The 18974-nt window shown below is 40.1% G+C and overlaps 1 protein-coding gene across 2 annotated transcripts in view; it reads left to right on the top strand.

Moving 5' to 3' along the window:
• Positions 1–18974, top strand: part of CCDC68 (coiled-coil domain containing 68) — a 57302-nt gene that overhangs the window by 1444 nt on the left and 36884 nt on the right. The window contains exons 2-4 of one of the 2 annotated variants that reach the window (XM_061130805.1): positions 16533–16625; positions 17043–17171; positions 18749–18835. In XM_061130805.1, coding sequence (XP_060986788.1) covers positions 17055–17171; positions 18749–18835 — 204 coding nt within the window. In that variant the 5' untranslated portion in view covers positions 16533–16625; positions 17043–17054. The remainder of the gene's footprint in view (positions 1–16532; positions 16626–17042; positions 17172–18748; positions 18836–18974) is intronic. The other variant, XM_061130806.1, reaches the window with a different exon arrangement.

The raw sequence follows: 18974 nt of genomic DNA, 5'->3' as shown, positions 1-18974 counted from the left end.
CAGTTGTATTTTGCATGTTTATGATTTCACAAGATAATAACAAGCATGTTAATACATTTGTTAGTGTAGTGATTTATAATGTGCTAGAAAGTGGGCTTGAGTTGTAATCCAAGTTTTGGATAAAGTTGGAAAAATCTAAGCTAGATTTGGTCAAAACTGAAAAAATAAGGCATGTATTTATTTGTTTGGAATGATGACTGAGAAGGGAAACAGCTAAGACTTCTAAGGGCTTCCCAGATGGCTTTGATGGTAAAGAATCTGCTTGTAATGCAGGAGACCCGAGTTTGATCCCTGGATTGAGACGATCTCGCTCTTCTCCTGGAGAAGGGAATGACTACCCACTCCAGTATTCTTACCTGGAGAGCTCCTTGGAGGAATGTCAAAGTCTTTTACAGTAGTGGGCTTGAATCTTTGAGATTTTTACATTAAAATTAGATGGCCATTTATTGTTGGAAAAAACATTTCAAAATGGCAACATGTTACTATCAATTTAGTAGCATGTTTGCGTGAATTTACATTTTACTAAGCATCTGAACATGGAAACAGTCACCCACTGAGTTTGGAAAACAAAAATATGTGCGCGTGTGTGTGCTCAGTTTTAGAAAGTCTTTGGCGCACCTGGGGATTTTCAGGCCTGTTCTCATGTTCACTGAACCACTGAACCAACATTTATTGTGTGGGGCAGCATGGTCTGCCTTGGAGACACAGGGGGATACATGCTGGTGTAAATGAGACACATTCCTGTCCTCTGGAATTTACATAGCTTTGGAATCCTCTGGAACACCCTGAGGCCATAATCAGGAACCATATCGGTCAGCATCTATCATTTTTTGACACTGACGGAAACTAGGTTAGTTTCAAATCACAGACTCTTTTCCACTGATTTAATAGTCAAATTAAAAAATTGTAAAGGAATTTATGTTATTCAGGTCAGTTTCTTCTTTTGCTTAGGTTGGGAAAGAATTTAGGAATCCTGTGTCCTGGGTTTAATATTATGAAATATTAAGATCTAAACCTGAAATAGCTAGAAACAACATCAATTTCATGCGAATTCAATAAAATCTAAACTTGTAGTAGTAGATACCAATAATTTAGGGTTTGAAAAATTCAAATTGAGAAAATTGTATCCATCAAGTTATTTTTTTCCTGTAAATTTAGAAAAACATGACTACGATTATTTTTTAACCTCAGAGGAAATGACTTTATGTAAGACATTCTTGCATTGTTTTTGACTATTTTTTTTAATCAGCTCTATTGGAGATATAATTTATATACTATCAAATACATCACACCATCCAATTCAATGATTTTTTGTAAATTTATGGAGCTGTGCAACCATTATTACAATCCAATTTTAGAACATTTTCATCTCTGCCCCCCTCCCAAAATCTTGAGTGCCTGTTTATAGCACTCAGCATTCTCACCCTCAGACCCAGGCAACCACTAATCTGTTTTCTGACTCTTTAGATTTGACTTTTCTGGGCACTTCACATGATGAGATAACAGAATATATGGTATTTAGCATCTGACTTCTTAACACCTGGAATAATGTTTTTGAGGTGCATTCAGGTTGTAGCATGGTGGTTCCTTTTTATTGCTACCAATGTTCCTCCCATTGGATGGTTATGCCACATTTTGCTTACCTTGATGGATGTTGCTGCAAGCACATTGAAGTGGTAAGACAGACATTTTGGTCCAACTTCCATAATTTGAAAATAACTGATAGGAGCCAAACACTTATTTATAGTTATGAAAACATATATTCCTGATACGGAATACTGATACTTACCAAATGTCATAGCTGTGATCTTTCTGTGATTCTCCGTGAAAATAGTAAATTGTAAGTCCCAAGCCAGCAGCAGAAAGCATCAGTCATTTCATAGTCTAGGTTGGACTTGGAAGATGCTAACTCTTAATGTTAACATTTGGAAAGAGCCCAGGCTTCCCCGGTGGCTCAGATGGTAAAGAATCCACCTGTAATGTGGGAGACCTGGGTTCAATCCTTGGGTTGGGAAGATCCCGTGGAGGAGGGAATGGCAACCCACTCCAGTATTCTTGCCTGAAAAATTCCATGGGCACAGGAGCCTAGTGGGGTACAGTCCATGGGGCCGCAAAGAGTTGGACACAAGTGACTAAACACACACACATCTCCTTTGTGTGTTTTCTTCGCAATTAATATGCATTTAAATGGGGGAATTTTGATGCATGTTTGATCCAACAGTGATAACTGAACTACTCTTAAAATTATGAGCCCTCCTTAATAACATATTTTAGTGGCACACTTAACATAAAGCAAGAGTCATCTGTAGCCTTAAGCCAAAAAGCAGAAGGGAGTGCATCTGAATTTGCATGCTTTTCATTTTATTATTCTGTCGTTTCTGTCACTGTGCTAAAGGGTGAAACTAATGCAACTGGTGTTCACTTACCAAATCAGGCACTAGTTTGAACTCTTAAAATCTAAAACAGAAGAAATGCCACTCTTTTTTTCCTCTAGGGCATTTAGAGGAGCTAGACCAAATGATAAATTATTCCAGGTTCCTATTAAATAGTGATGTTTTCTGTGAACAAGGAAGAACTCTCTAACATTACAAAAGCATTTTGGTATATACCTTTCTTAGGCGTTCATTTAGAGATGAACTCCTGTTTTCTTCTATACCCCCATTCACCCTGTTTTGTGTCAATTCTTATAGCAAATGCATTTGTAGTGGTTTACGTTCGACAACTTATGCTTAAAGATCCTCTTAGGGAGATTTCTCCAGTTGAGTGGAAACTCTTCTATAAAAAGTCAGCCAATTCTGTGCAGCTAAAGAGAAGACACTGTCTCTGAATACCTTTAAGTTACTGCTGAAATTGCCAGTTCCTATGGGGGAAAAAAGCATTCAGATAACTTGAAGTTCTATTTTATTGACAGCGTGGAGTGCAAAGGGTTTTATGTTTGACACTAAAGGAGGCTAAGTTGAATAGTACAGTTTTCCAAAGCTGGATATGTTCATTTGGCGCTCAGTTTGTCTGCTACTGTCAAAACAACTTGCTGGAACTCCTGGCTCAGACCACTGCTGTTTTCCTGATCTGTGGTTAGATGAATTGATAAGTCTCTGTTGGCAAGTCTTTTTTTAACTTGGTATTGATTTAAAAATTTCTATAACACTGCGTTTTCTAGTCTTAAACCGATCATTTCATTTCAAATGTCTCCTGAGGGTGAAATGCCAATTATAGGAATCCATCTTCATCTTTTTCACTTTCTGGAAATCGAAGTGGACATGTTCCCCCTGTCGTGTCTGTTCACCAGCAGGAAGAAGGCTTGCTCAGCATTGAGCTATAAACGTCTCCTAATTATTTTGGGGAACTCATGTTTATGGGATTTGATATAAGGAGCTTGGTTTCACCCAGAACCAGGAGTTGCTTCTTGCTCTTGTATCTTTCTGTTATCCCCTTGGTTTGGGTAGGATGCTGAAATCATTCTCACCTCCTCCTGGTACAGGGTCCCCGCTGCCTTAGCGGGTGGGCAACCTTCACAGACTTTGTCGTCACTGCCCCAGTAGTCCATGTGCTTATGTTCTACTGTGAAGAAGGAAAACATGCATCTATGCATCTAGAAGATGCTTAGAAAGGAAATGGTCGGTTGTAGAGACACTGATGGACCTAGAGTCTGTCATACAGAGTGAGGCAAAATAAGTCAGAAAGAGAAAAACAAACTGTGTAATTGTATGTTAGTGCATACATGTGGAGTCTAGAAAAATGGTACACATGAACCTATTTATAGGGCGGGAACAGAGATGCAGACGTAGAGAATGGACGTGTGGACAGTGGGATGAGGGGAAGGCGAGGATGAGATGAAATGGGAGAATGGGATTGATGTCTATACACTAGCATGTTTGAAACAGAAGCTGTAACATTGTAAAGCAACTGTACGCCAATTAAGAAAAAATTGCAAAAAAAAGAAAAAGAATGGGTAGGTGAAATAAGGAGTTCTATTTCAGAATTAGATTTAAATATTCTTGTTGCAAGTTTTCTGGTATATTTCTTATATATTTTTATATACTTCTTCCTACTTTTCCACCTCAGTAAATAATAATAATGGTTAACTTTCGTGAGATGTTTAAGATTTCCCTTGCTTTTGTCGCCTTATTGAATGTCAGGCTCCATGGGCTATTCTTGTAAGAGTAATAGCTCTAGCTGCCTGTCAGCAACTCAGTTACTTGCTTTTTAACAATTCTAACTCCATCGCTTTTTTTTTGTTTGTTTTGGCCATTTACACTTTTAGAGGGCTCAACAGTTGGAATTAAGGAAATAAATTTAGTTAATTGTGGCTTGCAGTTAATTGTATTTTGAAATCTCCTGTACTTAGCTTTTACTAGGGTACTGTTTAATTACTATTTAGCAAATAAAAATATACACATCCATCTTTTTTGGTATAGAGTTCTGAGCCATGGAACCACCGTCACCATCAAGATAGAGAACAGTTTCATCATCACTCCCTAGTCCCCTAAAATATTCCCATGTGTCTCTTTTGTAGTCAACCCCTCCCCCACTCTTAATCCCCAGTTCAGTTTTCTGACCCTTTAGTTTCAAATTTTCTAGAATGTCATATAAATGGAACTATGGAATATGCAGCCTTTGGGATTTGGCTGTTTTCAGTCAGCATATTGCATCTGAGATTCATCTATATTGTATCAGTTCAGTTCAGTTGCTCACTGTAGCCGACTCTTTGCGACCCCATGGACTGCAGCACACCAAGCTTGCCTGTCCATCACCAACTCCCGGAGCTTGCTCAAACTCATGTCCATCGAGTCGGTGATGCCATCCAACCATCTCATCCTCTGTCGTCCCCTTCTCCTCCTGCCCTCAATCTTACCCAGCATCAAGGTCTTTTCCAATGAGTCAGCTCTTCACATCGTATCAGCTGATCATTCTTTTGTATTGATGAATAGGATTCACCTGTTGATGAATATTTGAATTTTTTCCAGACTTTGGCCACTATAAATGTGTTTTATGGACATACAGAATCCCCCTGGAGAGGGACTGCTGGGTTGTGCAGTCCGTGCTCAACTTCATAGGAAGCTGCCCAAGCGTTGATGTCTTGCATGGCTGTGAGTTTTGTTTTCCCGCTGGCAACACCCAGGAGTTGCTGCTTCTCCCCATCCTCACCCACGCGTGGGATTGTCTGTCTTTCCCTCCTTCTCTGGATAATTTTTAAAACGATGTAGGTGAAGCTCAGATATCCCAAGACCAGTTTGGGAAGCTATAGCTATTTTGTAAATCCCTGAGCCTTTTACTCTTAAAATATTTCATGAAGCCACAGAAGAAATTTTCCAAAAGGGCACCTTTCTAATCAGTGTTGCAAATGACTGAGATATATGTGAGTGACAACTAGTTCTTTTCATGTTTTTTTCACTGAGCAGTCATAAGTGGCTTTAAAATAGATTGTTAGCCGAGAAGGTCAAAGCAGCAGGTGTAACTGACTGATGGGGTTGGGGGTGGGAAAAGAAAGAGGACAGCTGGGTTTAGGCCTTGAAACTTTCAAATGATGCTCTATAAGCAAATGTCCATTACAAGCTGTGAGCCTAAACATAATTGTTTAATATTCTCTGAATGTGTATTATAGTCAGATACCCCATTAAGCACTTCTTCTGCATTATCCTATTTAGTCATCACATAACTTAATGGCTTCAGCAATAAGGAATCCGCCTGCAATGCAGGAGACACAGGAGGAGATGCAGGGGTCGGGAAGATCCCCTGGAGAAGGGCATGGCAACCCACTCCAGTCTTCTTGCCTGGGAAATCCCACGGACAGAGGAGCCTGGCGGGCTACAGTCCAAGGGGTTGCAGAGTTGGACATGACTGAGTGACTTAGCAGCAACTGTGAGGAAGTTAACAGCTTCATTTGGGTTTTTCAGTTGAGGAAGCTAAAGCTTAAGGGAGATTAAAACTTTTCCAAGGAGGAGTTTGGGATTAACAGATACACACTACTTACTATACATAAAATAGATAATCAACAAAGACCTATTGTATAGCACAGGAACACTACTCAATACTCTGTCATAAATTATATGGGAAAAACTCAAAAGGAATAGATCCATGTATGTGTATAAGTGAATAACACCTGAAATGAGCACAACCATTGCAAACCAGTTATACTCCAATATAAAATCAAAATTAAATTAAAAAAATATGAAAAGAACAGACATCGAAATAGATTAGAAAAAAATTCAGAAATGTTCTCCAAACACATAATCCATTGAAATCAAAGCCATTTGATTTTTGACAAAGATAAAAGTGTAATTCCATGTGTAAAGAGGAATAATTTCAATAAGTGGTGATAAAGAATGGAAAAAAATGACTTTCTAGGTTCAGGTGATGAGATTAACTTATGATTTTGGAAAACATATCACTTCTCTGTGACTTGGTTGTCTTATACATACATATAGATAGATGTAAGTATAGAGGTCACAATTGTTGCACACTGTGTTTTGATGATTAATTTTGATAATGCATGGGAAATAATTCCTTGGCAAATGGCACAGTGCTCTGTCAAGAGTATGTATGTTCTATTGTGTTTGGACTAGTATTTCAATCCTTTTATCCCCCTAAATGGATTTGCCTTTGTTACACATCTAAGAGCTTTCTATAGCACTGGCTATGATATAAACGTGTGTTTACAAATGAGTGGCATTTAGAAATGAATAGAAATTAATTCTACTTTAAAAATCTCAGATTCCTGCTTGCAAACAGCATTGCTGTGACTCGGGCTCGGCGTTAGCAGGCGTGTCTTCTGATGCACTGCGCGTCATCTTCACCTGAACTGCACAGCCGCCTGAGGTTTAGCCGGCTGACACTGGATGTCACCGTTGTGCCGTGTAATGTCGCTGCAGAACAGGTGTGCTATTCAGTATTCGGGACACGGCCAGTCTCCTCAAGGGTCTGGAGACACATTAGCTTTACTTTCCCCCTCATATAACCTCATTATCTTTGTAGCGTCTTATTGTAACTTAACTCTCTCAGCTTCTAATATCTAAGCTCTCTATCGTAGTGACCAAGAATGATGAGACAATTGTCAGTATCGTTAGCTCAGGACTGAGAAGCTGAGAACTCAGACAGTGCCAAAGCAGGGCTCTCGGTTCCTAAGCAGAGTCTGGTCACCTAGGTGGGAAAGGAGTTTGTGCATGTGCATGCTCAGCTACGCAGTCGTGTCCTACTCTTTGTGACCTCATGGACCGTAGCCCTCCAGGCTCCTCGGTCCATGGGACTCTCCAGTCAAGAGGACTGGAGTGGGTTGCCATTCACTTCTCCAGGGGATCTTCCCCACCCAGGGATTGAAGCCGTGTCTCCTGTATGTCCTGTATTGACAGGTGGATTCTTTACCACTGAGCCACCTGGGAAGCCGCAGGAAAGGAATTTACTGGAAGTAAATGCGGCATCCAGAATTGATGGGAAAACTAGATATGGTAATGAGAGAGTCCAATGCTGGTACCTCGGCCAAGGTCAGTAACAGGGCAGGGATACAATCCCCTGGGCATCGCCACTGGGCCTAGATACCAGATTGGTGTTCCTGCCGCTGGATCTAAAGCACTGCTCTGTGCCAGAGTCCCTCCTGCCCAGAGCACGAAGGGGATTTTCACTGCCTCTAGCCCAACAAGCCTGAGGGCCAACCCTTTGATGACCTTTCCGGGCAGGAGCGCTCAGCTGACTGAGTCTAGCAGTTGTACACGCGCTCCAGCACCGGGGAGTGAAGAGGAAGGAAGAGGTCTTTCCTGCAGAGACTCCTGCAGAGGGGGACCCCACACACCTGGGCACCCAGCAGGGTGCTGCGGGAGTCAGCACTCTCGGAAGTGAGCCGGGAATGCCACGGTGTGGTCAGCTGCTCTTACCAAGTGCCCCTTCCACTGGGGGCCTAGACTCAGTTGCATATGCCCTGTGGCACCTGATAACACCCCAGACTTCACTGTCCCTGCCTTCAACCCTCAGGGAGCCTCTCCAGCCTGGGCTAGACCTGTTTTTGTTTGTTTGCTTTTCACGTTTGATTTTATGTTGGAGTGTAGCCAGTTAACAATGATGTGATTGTTTCGGGTGCACGGCAGAGCGACTCAGCCATACGCATACATCATACATGTATCCTTTCTCCCGCAAACTCCTCTCCCATCCATGCACCCCAGTGTTCGTTGTTGCAGCACTGTTTACAATAGTCTAGGGCTTCCCAGAGGGCTCAGCAGGTGAAGAATCAGCTTTCAGTGTGGGAGACACGGGTTTGATCCCTGGGCCGGAAAGTTCCCCTAGAGGACGGCATGGCAACCCACTCCAATATTCTTGCCTGGGAAATCCCATAGACAGGAGAGCCTGTCGGGTTACATTTCATGGGGATGCAAAGAGATGGACATGACTGAGCACGATAAGACTTGTCTTAAGTGGGCTAAGGGGAAGACTCCTTAGGCAAATTGAAAGTCTTATGTTTCAGTCTATTAAAAATTTTTTTTCCCTACCCATTTAAAGAAAAAAAATGGTAGGCAACCCCTCATACCTTGTTCTTGGAACAGGACTGCATGCAGGTTCCAGCCTGGGCTCTTGCTCATTGTTAGCCTGGAATCCTCTTCTCCCAGATGGCCACATGGCTTCACCTCCTCTCTTCACGTCTCTTGCTTAAATGCCACCTCTTCAGGTTGGCCGTCTCTCTCCACCCATCCAAAGCAACACTGCTTTTTATCCTTTTACCCTGTTCTGCTCTTCTTCATGACACCACCCCTGATGATGTTCTCTGTGCAGTTGCTCTGTTTCATGTCTGTCTCCGCTTCTGTCCTGAAAGTCCCATGAAAGCAGGGTCTTGATCTTGGTTCTGCAGTGGCAAGTTTCTAAAACAACTGTATTCAATAAATATTTAATACACGAATGAATGAATGAATCAATCAGTCAAGGGTTAAATAAAGGAAGGACACTCTTTTGTTAAAATCTCTAGTCTGTTAACAGTTCCTATATTCATTTCCTAAGGTTGATAAAATAAAGTCCCACAGAGTGGCGTAAACGTAGTCCTTTCTCGTCTCTCATTTCTGAGGCTGGAAATTCAAGATCAAGGTGTTGGCAGGGTTGTTTCCTTCTGAGAATTGTAAAGAAGAATCTGTGCCCTGCTTCTCCTCCAGCTTCTGGTGGTTTTCTGGCAATTTTTGGTATTCCTTGTCATGTCGAAACATCACCTTGGTCTCTGCCTTCAGCTGAACATGGACTTTTCCTTGTGTGCATGTGGGTCCCAATTTCTCCCACTTATAAAGACATCAGATTGGATTACGCTCCACCTCACTCTGGCTCAGCTGGTAAAGAATCCCCCACAATGCCAGAGACCTGAGTTCGATCCCTGGGTTGGGTAGATCCCCTGGAGAAGGGAAAGGCTACCCATTCCAGTATTCTGGCCTGGAAAATCCCATGGACTATACAGTCCATGGGGTTGCAAAGAGTGGGACACAACTGAGCAACTTTCACTTTCACTCTACTATGACCTTATCTTGTTGTTGTTGTTCTTCTTCTATTTATTTATTTTTCTAATTTATTTTTTACTGTGTGGTGTTTGTTTCTGTTGTAAAAGAACTGGATCAGCCATAATTATACATATATCCCCTCCCTCTTGAGCCTTGCTCCTCTTCCACCATCCCACCCCTTTAGGTCATCACAGAGCACCTAAGTGTGTTTCCAAAATACTGAGTGCTCATTTGTGTCCGACTCTTTTCCGACCCCGTGCACTGTAGTCCGCCAGGCTCTTCTGTTCATAGAATTTTCCAGGCAGGAATATTGGAGCGGGTTGCCATTTCCTCCTCCAGAGGATCTTCCTAACCCAGGGATTGAACCTACGTCTCTTGCATTTCCTGTGTTGGCAGGTGGATTCTTTATCACTAGCCCCACTGGGGAGACTCAGGTTTGCAAGGATTCTATTTCCAAGTAAGGTCACATTCTGCAGTTCTGGGTATCAGGGCTTCAACATATACATGGAAGAGAGGACAAAATTCAGCCCCACATAGTGTCTTATATGTGTTTATTGTATAATAGCCAAGCCATTTGTATGTCATTAATCAGAGAAGTAGGTTTAGTTACATAATCCTGGGCACCCAGTGATATGTTGGTTTGTCACACAGATTACAATTCAAACAATGTGTGTGAATTGCTTTGTAAATAGTAAACTATTCATTGGATGTTAGCATAATCAGCTGGGAATGCTGACAAATCATTGATGCATTATCAAGAAAGAATCAATACTATGGATTTGTTGGTCTTAAAATCACCCAAAGCAGATTTTCCTCTACAGCCCAGCTCGATCTGCAGACTGTTTAAAGTATTACTGGCTTCTTTTCTACCTCTCAGACTACTTAGCAGTAATTGTGGAAAATGGCTTTATTTTATTTACTTATTTGACAAACATGTACACGTCATTTTTTTTTATGTGCTCGGCGCTATGAGTCCTGAATATTCATTGGAAGGACTGATGCTGAAGCTGAAGCTCCAATACTTTGGCCACCTGATGCGAAGAGCCTGATGATGGGAGAGATTGAAGGCAGGATGAGAAGGGGGCGACAGAGGATGAGATGGTTGGATGGCATCACCGACTCAGTGGACATGAGTTTGAGCAAACACTGGGAGATGGTGAAGGACGGGAAGCCTGGGGTGCTCCAGTTCATGAGGTCCCAAAGAGTCGGACACGACTGAGCAACCGAACAGCAAGCACTATTATCCCTGCTTGACAAATGTTAACCCACAAACAACCACATGTTATTTATTATTTATACTGTCATTAATCATTAATAATAATATTATCTGAATTTTACTGATAAAGAAACTGAGACACAAAGAGGTTAAGGAATTGCTCAAGGTCACAGAGCTACTGAGCAGCGGAGTCAGGACATGAAACGGGGCAGTCTGCCTCCGGGTCTTTTAGCTGCAGAAACTTCTTTCTTCACAGAAAGTCTCATGGAAAAATTCAGTGTGAGACAGAACAAAGCAGAACTGCTTTGGTTCAAGTCCAGACAGCAAAGCCCTGTCTGCCCAGCACCGCCCCTTCCCTTGGGAGCCCTGTTTGAAAAGCCCAGATCTAGGAAATAATACCTCTTGGCGTGATGCCACTCGTAAGCTGTCTTCAGTCCACTCTAGCATAAAACAAATAAAATTCTTTTCTCACTTTAATTAACTGATTGTGTTTTATTTTGAAAATTTTATCTGCCTAATCTACTTCTGGCAGAAATAAAATGCTAAGATGGATTTTCCCCTGGACGATAATGCCATATGGCAATTTGGACTTTGCTGGCTTAAGTTCCTCTTGGGTTTCTTTATACAAATGAAGGACTGTGGCCATGGACGTTTCCTGAACCAAGAGAAAGATGGGATTTGATTTCATATGAATAGAGTTGCATATAAGCTTTGCAACCAGATAGGCATGATCTACCCCCTCTCTTATGGACTGCTTATTTTCTGTGGTCCTTCATGATATAAAATCATCGAAGCAACAGTATTAGCAGTTACTGTCCCTTGAGTGCCTTCTACAACCGGAGATGTGAAAAATCGCTCATTTTTACAACTCAAGGGGTTATCACCCCTATTTTACAGATATGTAAGTGGAGGTTAAGATTTTATGGAACTTGTTTATGATGGCCCAGCCAGTGAGGGGAGGAGGTAGGATGTTTTGAGAAGTGTCAGTGGAGCAGAAGCTTTTTTTTTTTTATTATTGGAGTATAGTTAATTTACAATGTTGTGTTAGTTTTAAGTGTACAGCAGAGTGACTCAGAGATACACATATATGCGTGCGTGTGTGTTCTCAGTCACATCAGACTCTTTGTGGCCCCATGGACTACAGCCTACCAAGATCCTCTGTCCAGGGAATTTTCGAGGCAAGAATATTGGGATGAGTTGCCATTTCCTTCTCCAGGGGTAGCACAGTGGTAAAAAAAATTCTCCTGCCTATCTCTCTCTCTCTCTCTCTCTCTCTCTATCTGTATATATATATATTATATATATATATATATTATATATATATATTATATATATATATATATACGTATTCTTTATATATATATATATACATACATATATATACCTATTCTTTTTCAGATTCTTTTCTAGATTATTATGACATGTTGAATACAGCTCCCTGTGCTATAAGTAGGTCTTTGTTGTTTATCTGTTTTATACATAGTAGAGTGTATTCATGAGAAGCAAGGTTGCTCAGTCATGTTGCAACTCTTTGTGATCCCATGGACAGTATAGCCCAGCAGGCTCCTCCATCCATGAGATTTTCCAGGCAAGAGGTCTGGAGTGGGTTGCCATTTCCTTCTCCAGGGGATCTTCCCGACCCGGGATCGAACCCAGGTCTTCCGCGTTGCAGGCAGACGCTTTACCCTCTGCGCCACCAGGGACGCCCCAGGAGTGTGTGTGTGCTGATCCCAAACTCCGAATTTATCTACTTCCCCCCCCATCCCCACAACTGTCTCTTTTTGTAACCACAGGTTTGTTTTCTATGTCCATGAGTTTATTTCTATTTCATGTGTGCTGTGTGAAGTCATAAATAAGTTCATTCATGGAGCAGAATTTTTTTGATATTAAGAATAAAAGGCATGTAAGAGAATATATTTTAGGATATATAATGAGAGGCCTGATGTGATTTTCAAATTATGAAAGACAGAATGCAGTGAAGTTCATTCTAAAGAGTGATCAATTCTTATGATGTAATGTCCCTTATCATTTGGTAATGTTCACAGTGTATAACCCACTGAAAAGAAAGGAGAAGGGAAATCACCAAAATGGGACCATAGAACAAAGGAGACCGAACTGAAGAAAAACAGCATAAAAAACTCTTTGTCTGCCTCTATGTTCCTCCTTCTGCTCCCATCTGCTGCCATTCTTTACCCCTCAGGAGGGCAAACATTTCCCCGTAAAGGACCAAATAGATAGTAAATATCTTAGACATTGTTTGCCATGTATTTTCTGTCTCGAATCTACTCAGCAGAGCTGCTATAGTGAAAGCAGCATAACAACACATAAATGCTTAGCCATGGTTATTTTAGACTACAGCTTCATCTATGGACACTAAATTTGAACTTCATATAATTTTCATGTGTCATGAAATGTTACTTTTCTTTCAGTTTTTTTGGAACCATTAAAAGATGTCAGGACCATTCATAGACTGTCCTAACAGGTGGGAAGGCAGACTGGGATCCTGGCTGTGAATTGATGACCACCACGCCAGCCTGACCACTCCTCTCTCATTTCCAGACACATTGTTTATTGTCCCTATGGGCATTTCTTTTACTTCCACCATTTAAATGTTGTTTTAGGCTAAGAACTTAATCCCAGAAGAGACTTCAGAGGACCAAATGACAGACGTAGTTCTGCTCAGATTCTGCAAAAAAATAAAAAAGCAGACTTTGCAGAGCTGCTACAGCCAAATCAAGTTAGCCTGAAACAAATAGAAGCCACAGTGGCTGTCTAAGAGGATTTAACATAAAATGGAAAATTCTTGGCATACTCTGTTAATTTCATTGAAGATTAAAGGATAAATGCAGGACTTTGAATCATCCACAGAAGCTATTTAGTTCTAAATTGATGCTAGCAAATATGAACACTCTTTGTGGGTTTTAACAGCATGGGTCATTGCTAAATTTTAATTTTTTTCTCACCAGGGAATCTGGCCTTAATGTGATAGAAAGACTCTTGATCTTGGTGTCCAAAAGACAAAGGCTTGAATTTCAACTCTGTTAGTTTTACTGTGATCTTGGGTAAATTAATATCACCTGTAAGAATCTTCACTTCTTTATTAGTAATATGAAATTAATAATACTACCTCACTGGCCTTTTATCTTATTTTTTTAGCTCTTTACTATTAATTATGAAAATTTCAAACAGAAGCAAAGTGGTAGAGAACTATAGAGAATTCCATTGTACAATTCACTGCATTTTATCAAACTTCTTTCATCTTTATCTCACCCCATTTTTCCCTCTCTTTAAATACTAGAGTAAAATATTCTCTTTACAATTCCAAGTGTAATATTATTTCACCTTCAAATATTTCAGTACGTATGCCCAACAGATAAGATCTTTTAAAGGAATATCATAATTCCATTATCACACCTAAAATGACAATAATTGCAAATAATGCTTTGCAAAATTGCATTAATTCTTTAACAGCATCTGTTATCCAGTCAGTGTTAAAATTCCCCTAGTTTTTTTTTTTTTAAAAAAGTCTATATAACTGGTTTATTTTAATCGGGAGTCGAAGAAGACCCAGGGCTTCCTAGGTGGCTCTGTGGTAAAGAATCCACCTGCCAATGCAGGAGACGCCAAATTGGTGAGTTGGATCCCTGAGTCGGGAAGATCCCTTGGAGTAGAAATGATGACTCACTCTAGTACTCCTGCCTGGGAAATCCCCCGGAGAGGGGAGCCTGGCAGGCTGCAGTCCATGGGGTCACCAAGAGTTGAATATGTCTGAGTAACTGAGCATGCACACACTCGCACAAAGATTCATATATTGTATCTAGTCATATGTTATTTAAGACTCAAAATTTATGACAATTTTTCTTCTCATCTTTCTTCATATAATTATTTTGTGGATGGAATAATTATTTGTCCTGTAGAATTTTATGTGATCTGAACTTGGCTGTTTCTTCACCCTTGTAGAGTCATTGAATGGTTTCTTCTTTTTCAGATATTTCCCATGGGTAGATAGAGGGACTTCAAAGGTGGTGCTTCTACTCATGATTGTACCACATCTAGAGAACATAATGTCTGGTTGCCTCTTTTCCACTTTTCTGTTACGACTGATTAGTGGGGTCCCTGGGGTGGATGCATTCTCCATCAACCTCTTGCCTAGTGTTTTTAGCACTGGTTGATGACTGTTGCTTAGCATCTATCACTTCATAACGGGTTGCAAAAAGTAGGTTTTCTAATTCTATCAGTCCTTTTGGATTTATTGGCAAGAATTCTTTAGTACAATTTTCATAATCAACTATATGGTTACCAAGAGATATAGGGTAAATTCATGTCATAAAGGCAAAATAAATGTCTGTTTGCATTCCCCCTTGCCCTCTTTTCTGGGCTAGTTTTTAGTATAATGGTAACCTGTCTCTGATGAGTTTGAGGATTGTTGGTGATAGTGGAGGTTTTTCCCTTGTCAACATAATTTCAAGAATTAAAAAAATTTTGATGTGTTTTACTCAATCACAGTCATTCCTCTTTGGGTTGGCTGTTTGTGTCTTATGCAAGTAGTAGTTGATCACTTTTCCACTTTCTGATACGACAAGATACCTCAGTCTCACCTTCTGCACTTCTTGCCTCAGATCTAAATCAGTAAAGAAGCCCTGGTTACATTTTCGCATTCATAGAAAATGGTGTACTAATACCACAATCTGAGCACTGGGAGTGTTAATTGCTTCTATTTCTAAATTTTCAGTGGGTAGACTTGGAATATACATTTTAAAATGAAGATAAATATTTTATACTCATGGTTTCAGTTTGGATTATAAGATTTTTTACAGAACATTTTTGGTTCTAATTTAGAATTTTTTCTTTTATGCTAAAAATCTTGGCTCTTAAGACATTTACACAGTGACTTCATTCTACGTTTTCTGTCATGTGGGTGACTTACATGCATGCATGCACACACACATCATAATTTCAAAATAGCAATAGCAATGTTTCCACTAACAATATTATTAGTGAGTACAGTTTAAGATTGCCTTGTGATTCTTTTTGTTCTCAGGATATAGCACACCTGGGAAAATCAGTCCCAGGATTCTCAGGTGACTCAGTGGTAAAGAATCTACCTGCCAATGCAAGAGATGCCAGAGACTCGGGTTCGATCCCTGGGTCGGGAAGATCCCCTGGAGTAGGAAATGGCAACCCACTCCAGTGTTCTTCCCTGGGAAATCCCGTGGACAGAGGAGGTGGGCGGGCTACAGTCCATGGGGTCACAAAGAGTTGGACATGACTGAGTGAGCACATGTGTGTCATTTCAAATAGTTCATGTGGATATGCTGCCAATTTCGTAGGCAAATGTATTCATTTCTTGTTTTTTATTTTGGAAGATATTTTTCCTTTCAATTTAGTTGTATTTTATAATTAGGTAAAATAATTACACTGTTGAGTGTCAAAACTATAAATCACAGATTTTCTCCTTCCATCCTTCTCACCTTTCTTAGAGAAATTATGATGCAATGTATCCTTTTCTGCCCCATGCGTTTTCACTGAATAAATATATCCTAGAGAAGATGTAGGTAGTTCATTTAGTCAGCCCTCTTTTTGTGGGCATTTGCACTTTTCTCGATATCTTCTTATTACAAATAGTTCTTTGGTAAATGGCCTTTACAGGCTTTTGAGAGTTAAATAAAATGCAGTATATTAAAGGTCTCTGTGAAGTATAAAGTGATATACATACATGTTTGTAAATTATATTTGTCCTGTGTTCTCAGTCATGTCCGACTCTGGGACCCCATGGACTGTAGCCTGCCAGGTTCCTCTGTCCATAGGATTTCCCAGGCAAGGATACTGGAGTGAGTTGCCATTTCTTTCTTCAGGGCAACTTCCCTGGCCCAGGGATTGAATCCAGGTCTCTTGCGTCTCCTGGCAGGTGGATTCTTTGCACTAGTATCATCTGGGAAGCCCTTATTGTAAGTTATATGTATGTGTGTGTGTGTGTGCATTTTTATATACATATGATTTTATCTTATTTTAGCTCTATAGACACTTATTAAGTACTTACAATGTGCTAGAATATGAATATGAATAAGGCATAGTCTCTACTCTTGAGGTGTTATAGTCTAATTAATATGGAATAAAATGGAAAATCTCATATTTTTCCATCTCAGTTTAATTTTTAAATTTCTAATCAATGATTGTTTCAACTGGTGGTGTTTTAATATTAATTTCTGGCTCTTAGAGACATGCAGATTTCAATAATTTATAAGATTTTCTAGTATTAATGTAGTTGATTGCAGTGCCAATACAGAACTCCATTCAGTTTACAACCACGTAATTATAACATCAAAGGAATTAGTTTTGTCCAACTGATTTATGTTTTCCTAAAGCTGGACTTCACAATGACAGCAGTAACAGTGACCGAGACAGTTCCGCAGAGGGGGAAGACGGAAGATGCTCCTGCCTTGTACGAGTCCCCATCTGCTCACATTATTGAAGAAACCGAATACGTGAGAAAGGTATGTGGGCGCTGGAGATCATGTTAGCACAACATGAGTTTTACAATAAAGTCTGCTGCAAATTATCGGGCTTTGTTTCTCCCTCCCTAGAATGTGTGAGGAAGAACAAGCCTAATTTGGCAAAGGACAGCCTTAATAGCTGACGTGCAAACATGGGTGCATGTCTCTTGCATATGTAACCATTTCTCCTGAGGGTATGAGCCTGTTCTTCACTTGGAATAAAACTGAGTAAAGGACCGAGGATTTGGACACCTGTCAGCGCTGAATTTGCCCTCTGCTGCACCCCTGCACCCTCCTGGGGTTTTCGTCGTTGTGGTTGTTGGTTGTTTTGGCTGCTCTGGGTCTCCATTGCTGTGCGTGGACTTTCCCTAGATGCGGGGCAAGCGGGCGCTGCTCTTCACTGTGGTGTGCGGGCTTCTTGTGTTGGCTTCTTCGGTTGCGGAGCACAGGCCCTGGGGCGCTGGGTCCGCAGTGGTTGCGGGCTCAGTGGTTGTGGCCCGTGGGCTCTAGAGCTCAGGCCCAGCAGCGGTGGAGCATGGACTTAGCTGCTCTGCGGAATGTGGAATCTTCCTGGATCAGGGATCAAACCCGTGTCCCCTGCATTGGCAGGTGGATTCTTATCCAATGCACCACCAAGGAAGTCCTATCCTACTGTGTCATATCATTTCTTAGTTCTTTCATAAGTATGGAGACTTTGTTGCCAACTAGATGTTTACCTTTCCTGCTAAGTTCCTGTCTTTCCTTACCTAACAAGGAACACCTTCTTAAGCAGTTCAGAGTAACTATCGCCAATGACTACATGTTGCACATGATTAAAAATGTGAAATCTTAACCAGAATCCAGTGATAATGGCTGACAAAAGTATGTATTCTCATAAAATGTGTTTTAGAACAGATGGAAGAATTTGGACATAGCTAGTTTGTAACTTATTCAGGTCAAGTAATTCATCTTTGAGTGTCTTGCAGTTCCATAGATCACCAAGACATGAAGCTTATATTTCATGCATAAATTTATACCATCTCCTCTGAGTAATTATTCTCTAGTAATTGCTAAATAGTAGTTATTCTCTAGTAATTACTAGATAGTAATTAGTTTGTAGTAATTATTGGATAGTAATTATTTTGTAGTAATTACTGAATAGTAATTATTTTGTAGTGATTACCAATAGTAATTGTTTTATAGTTATTACCAAATAGCAAATTAGTAGGAAATTGCTATATAAAAAAATAGAACTGAATAGTTTTAAACACTAATTACTAAATAGCAATTACTTTGTGGTATAACATTCATTTGGGTTATATTTTAGGTTTGCCTAAGGAACAGTTTTAAAGACAAAAATGCTCATTTTCTGCAATCTAAACAATATTAGCATAAGTATAAGTTAAGTTGATGGCAGTTGTTTAAATATGGTATCGGTATATATGTTATATCGGTACTATGCTGCTGCTGCTGCTAAGTCACTTCAGTCGTGTCCGACTCTACTACTTTCAGATAAATTCAGTACCCTGTAACTGGTATAGAAAAAGAAAGTTTTGGGGATTAATGCCTTTGAAAAAATAATTTTTTTTTCCTTTTAGATTCGAACTACTCTGGAAAAGATCCGAAATCAAATATTTAGAGATGAAGTAAGACATAGCAGTACAAATCACAAACTAGATGCAAAGGTAATGAATTTATCAAAATGTACCACTTTTATTCCTTCAGCAAGTGAACATAAAGCCATATAGACTTCATTTAAATAACTTTTGATATTATTAAATTATTTTTTTATGTCAAGTATTAAATCTTTTGTTGGTATTTAAA

This window comes from Dama dama, chromosome 27, assembly GCF_033118175.1.
Source record: "Dama dama isolate Ldn47 chromosome 27, ASM3311817v1, whole genome shotgun sequence".
Lineage (NCBI taxonomy): Eukaryota > Metazoa > Chordata > Mammalia > Artiodactyla > Cervidae > Dama > Dama dama.
This window is presented reverse-complemented; position numbering and strand designations above follow the sequence as displayed.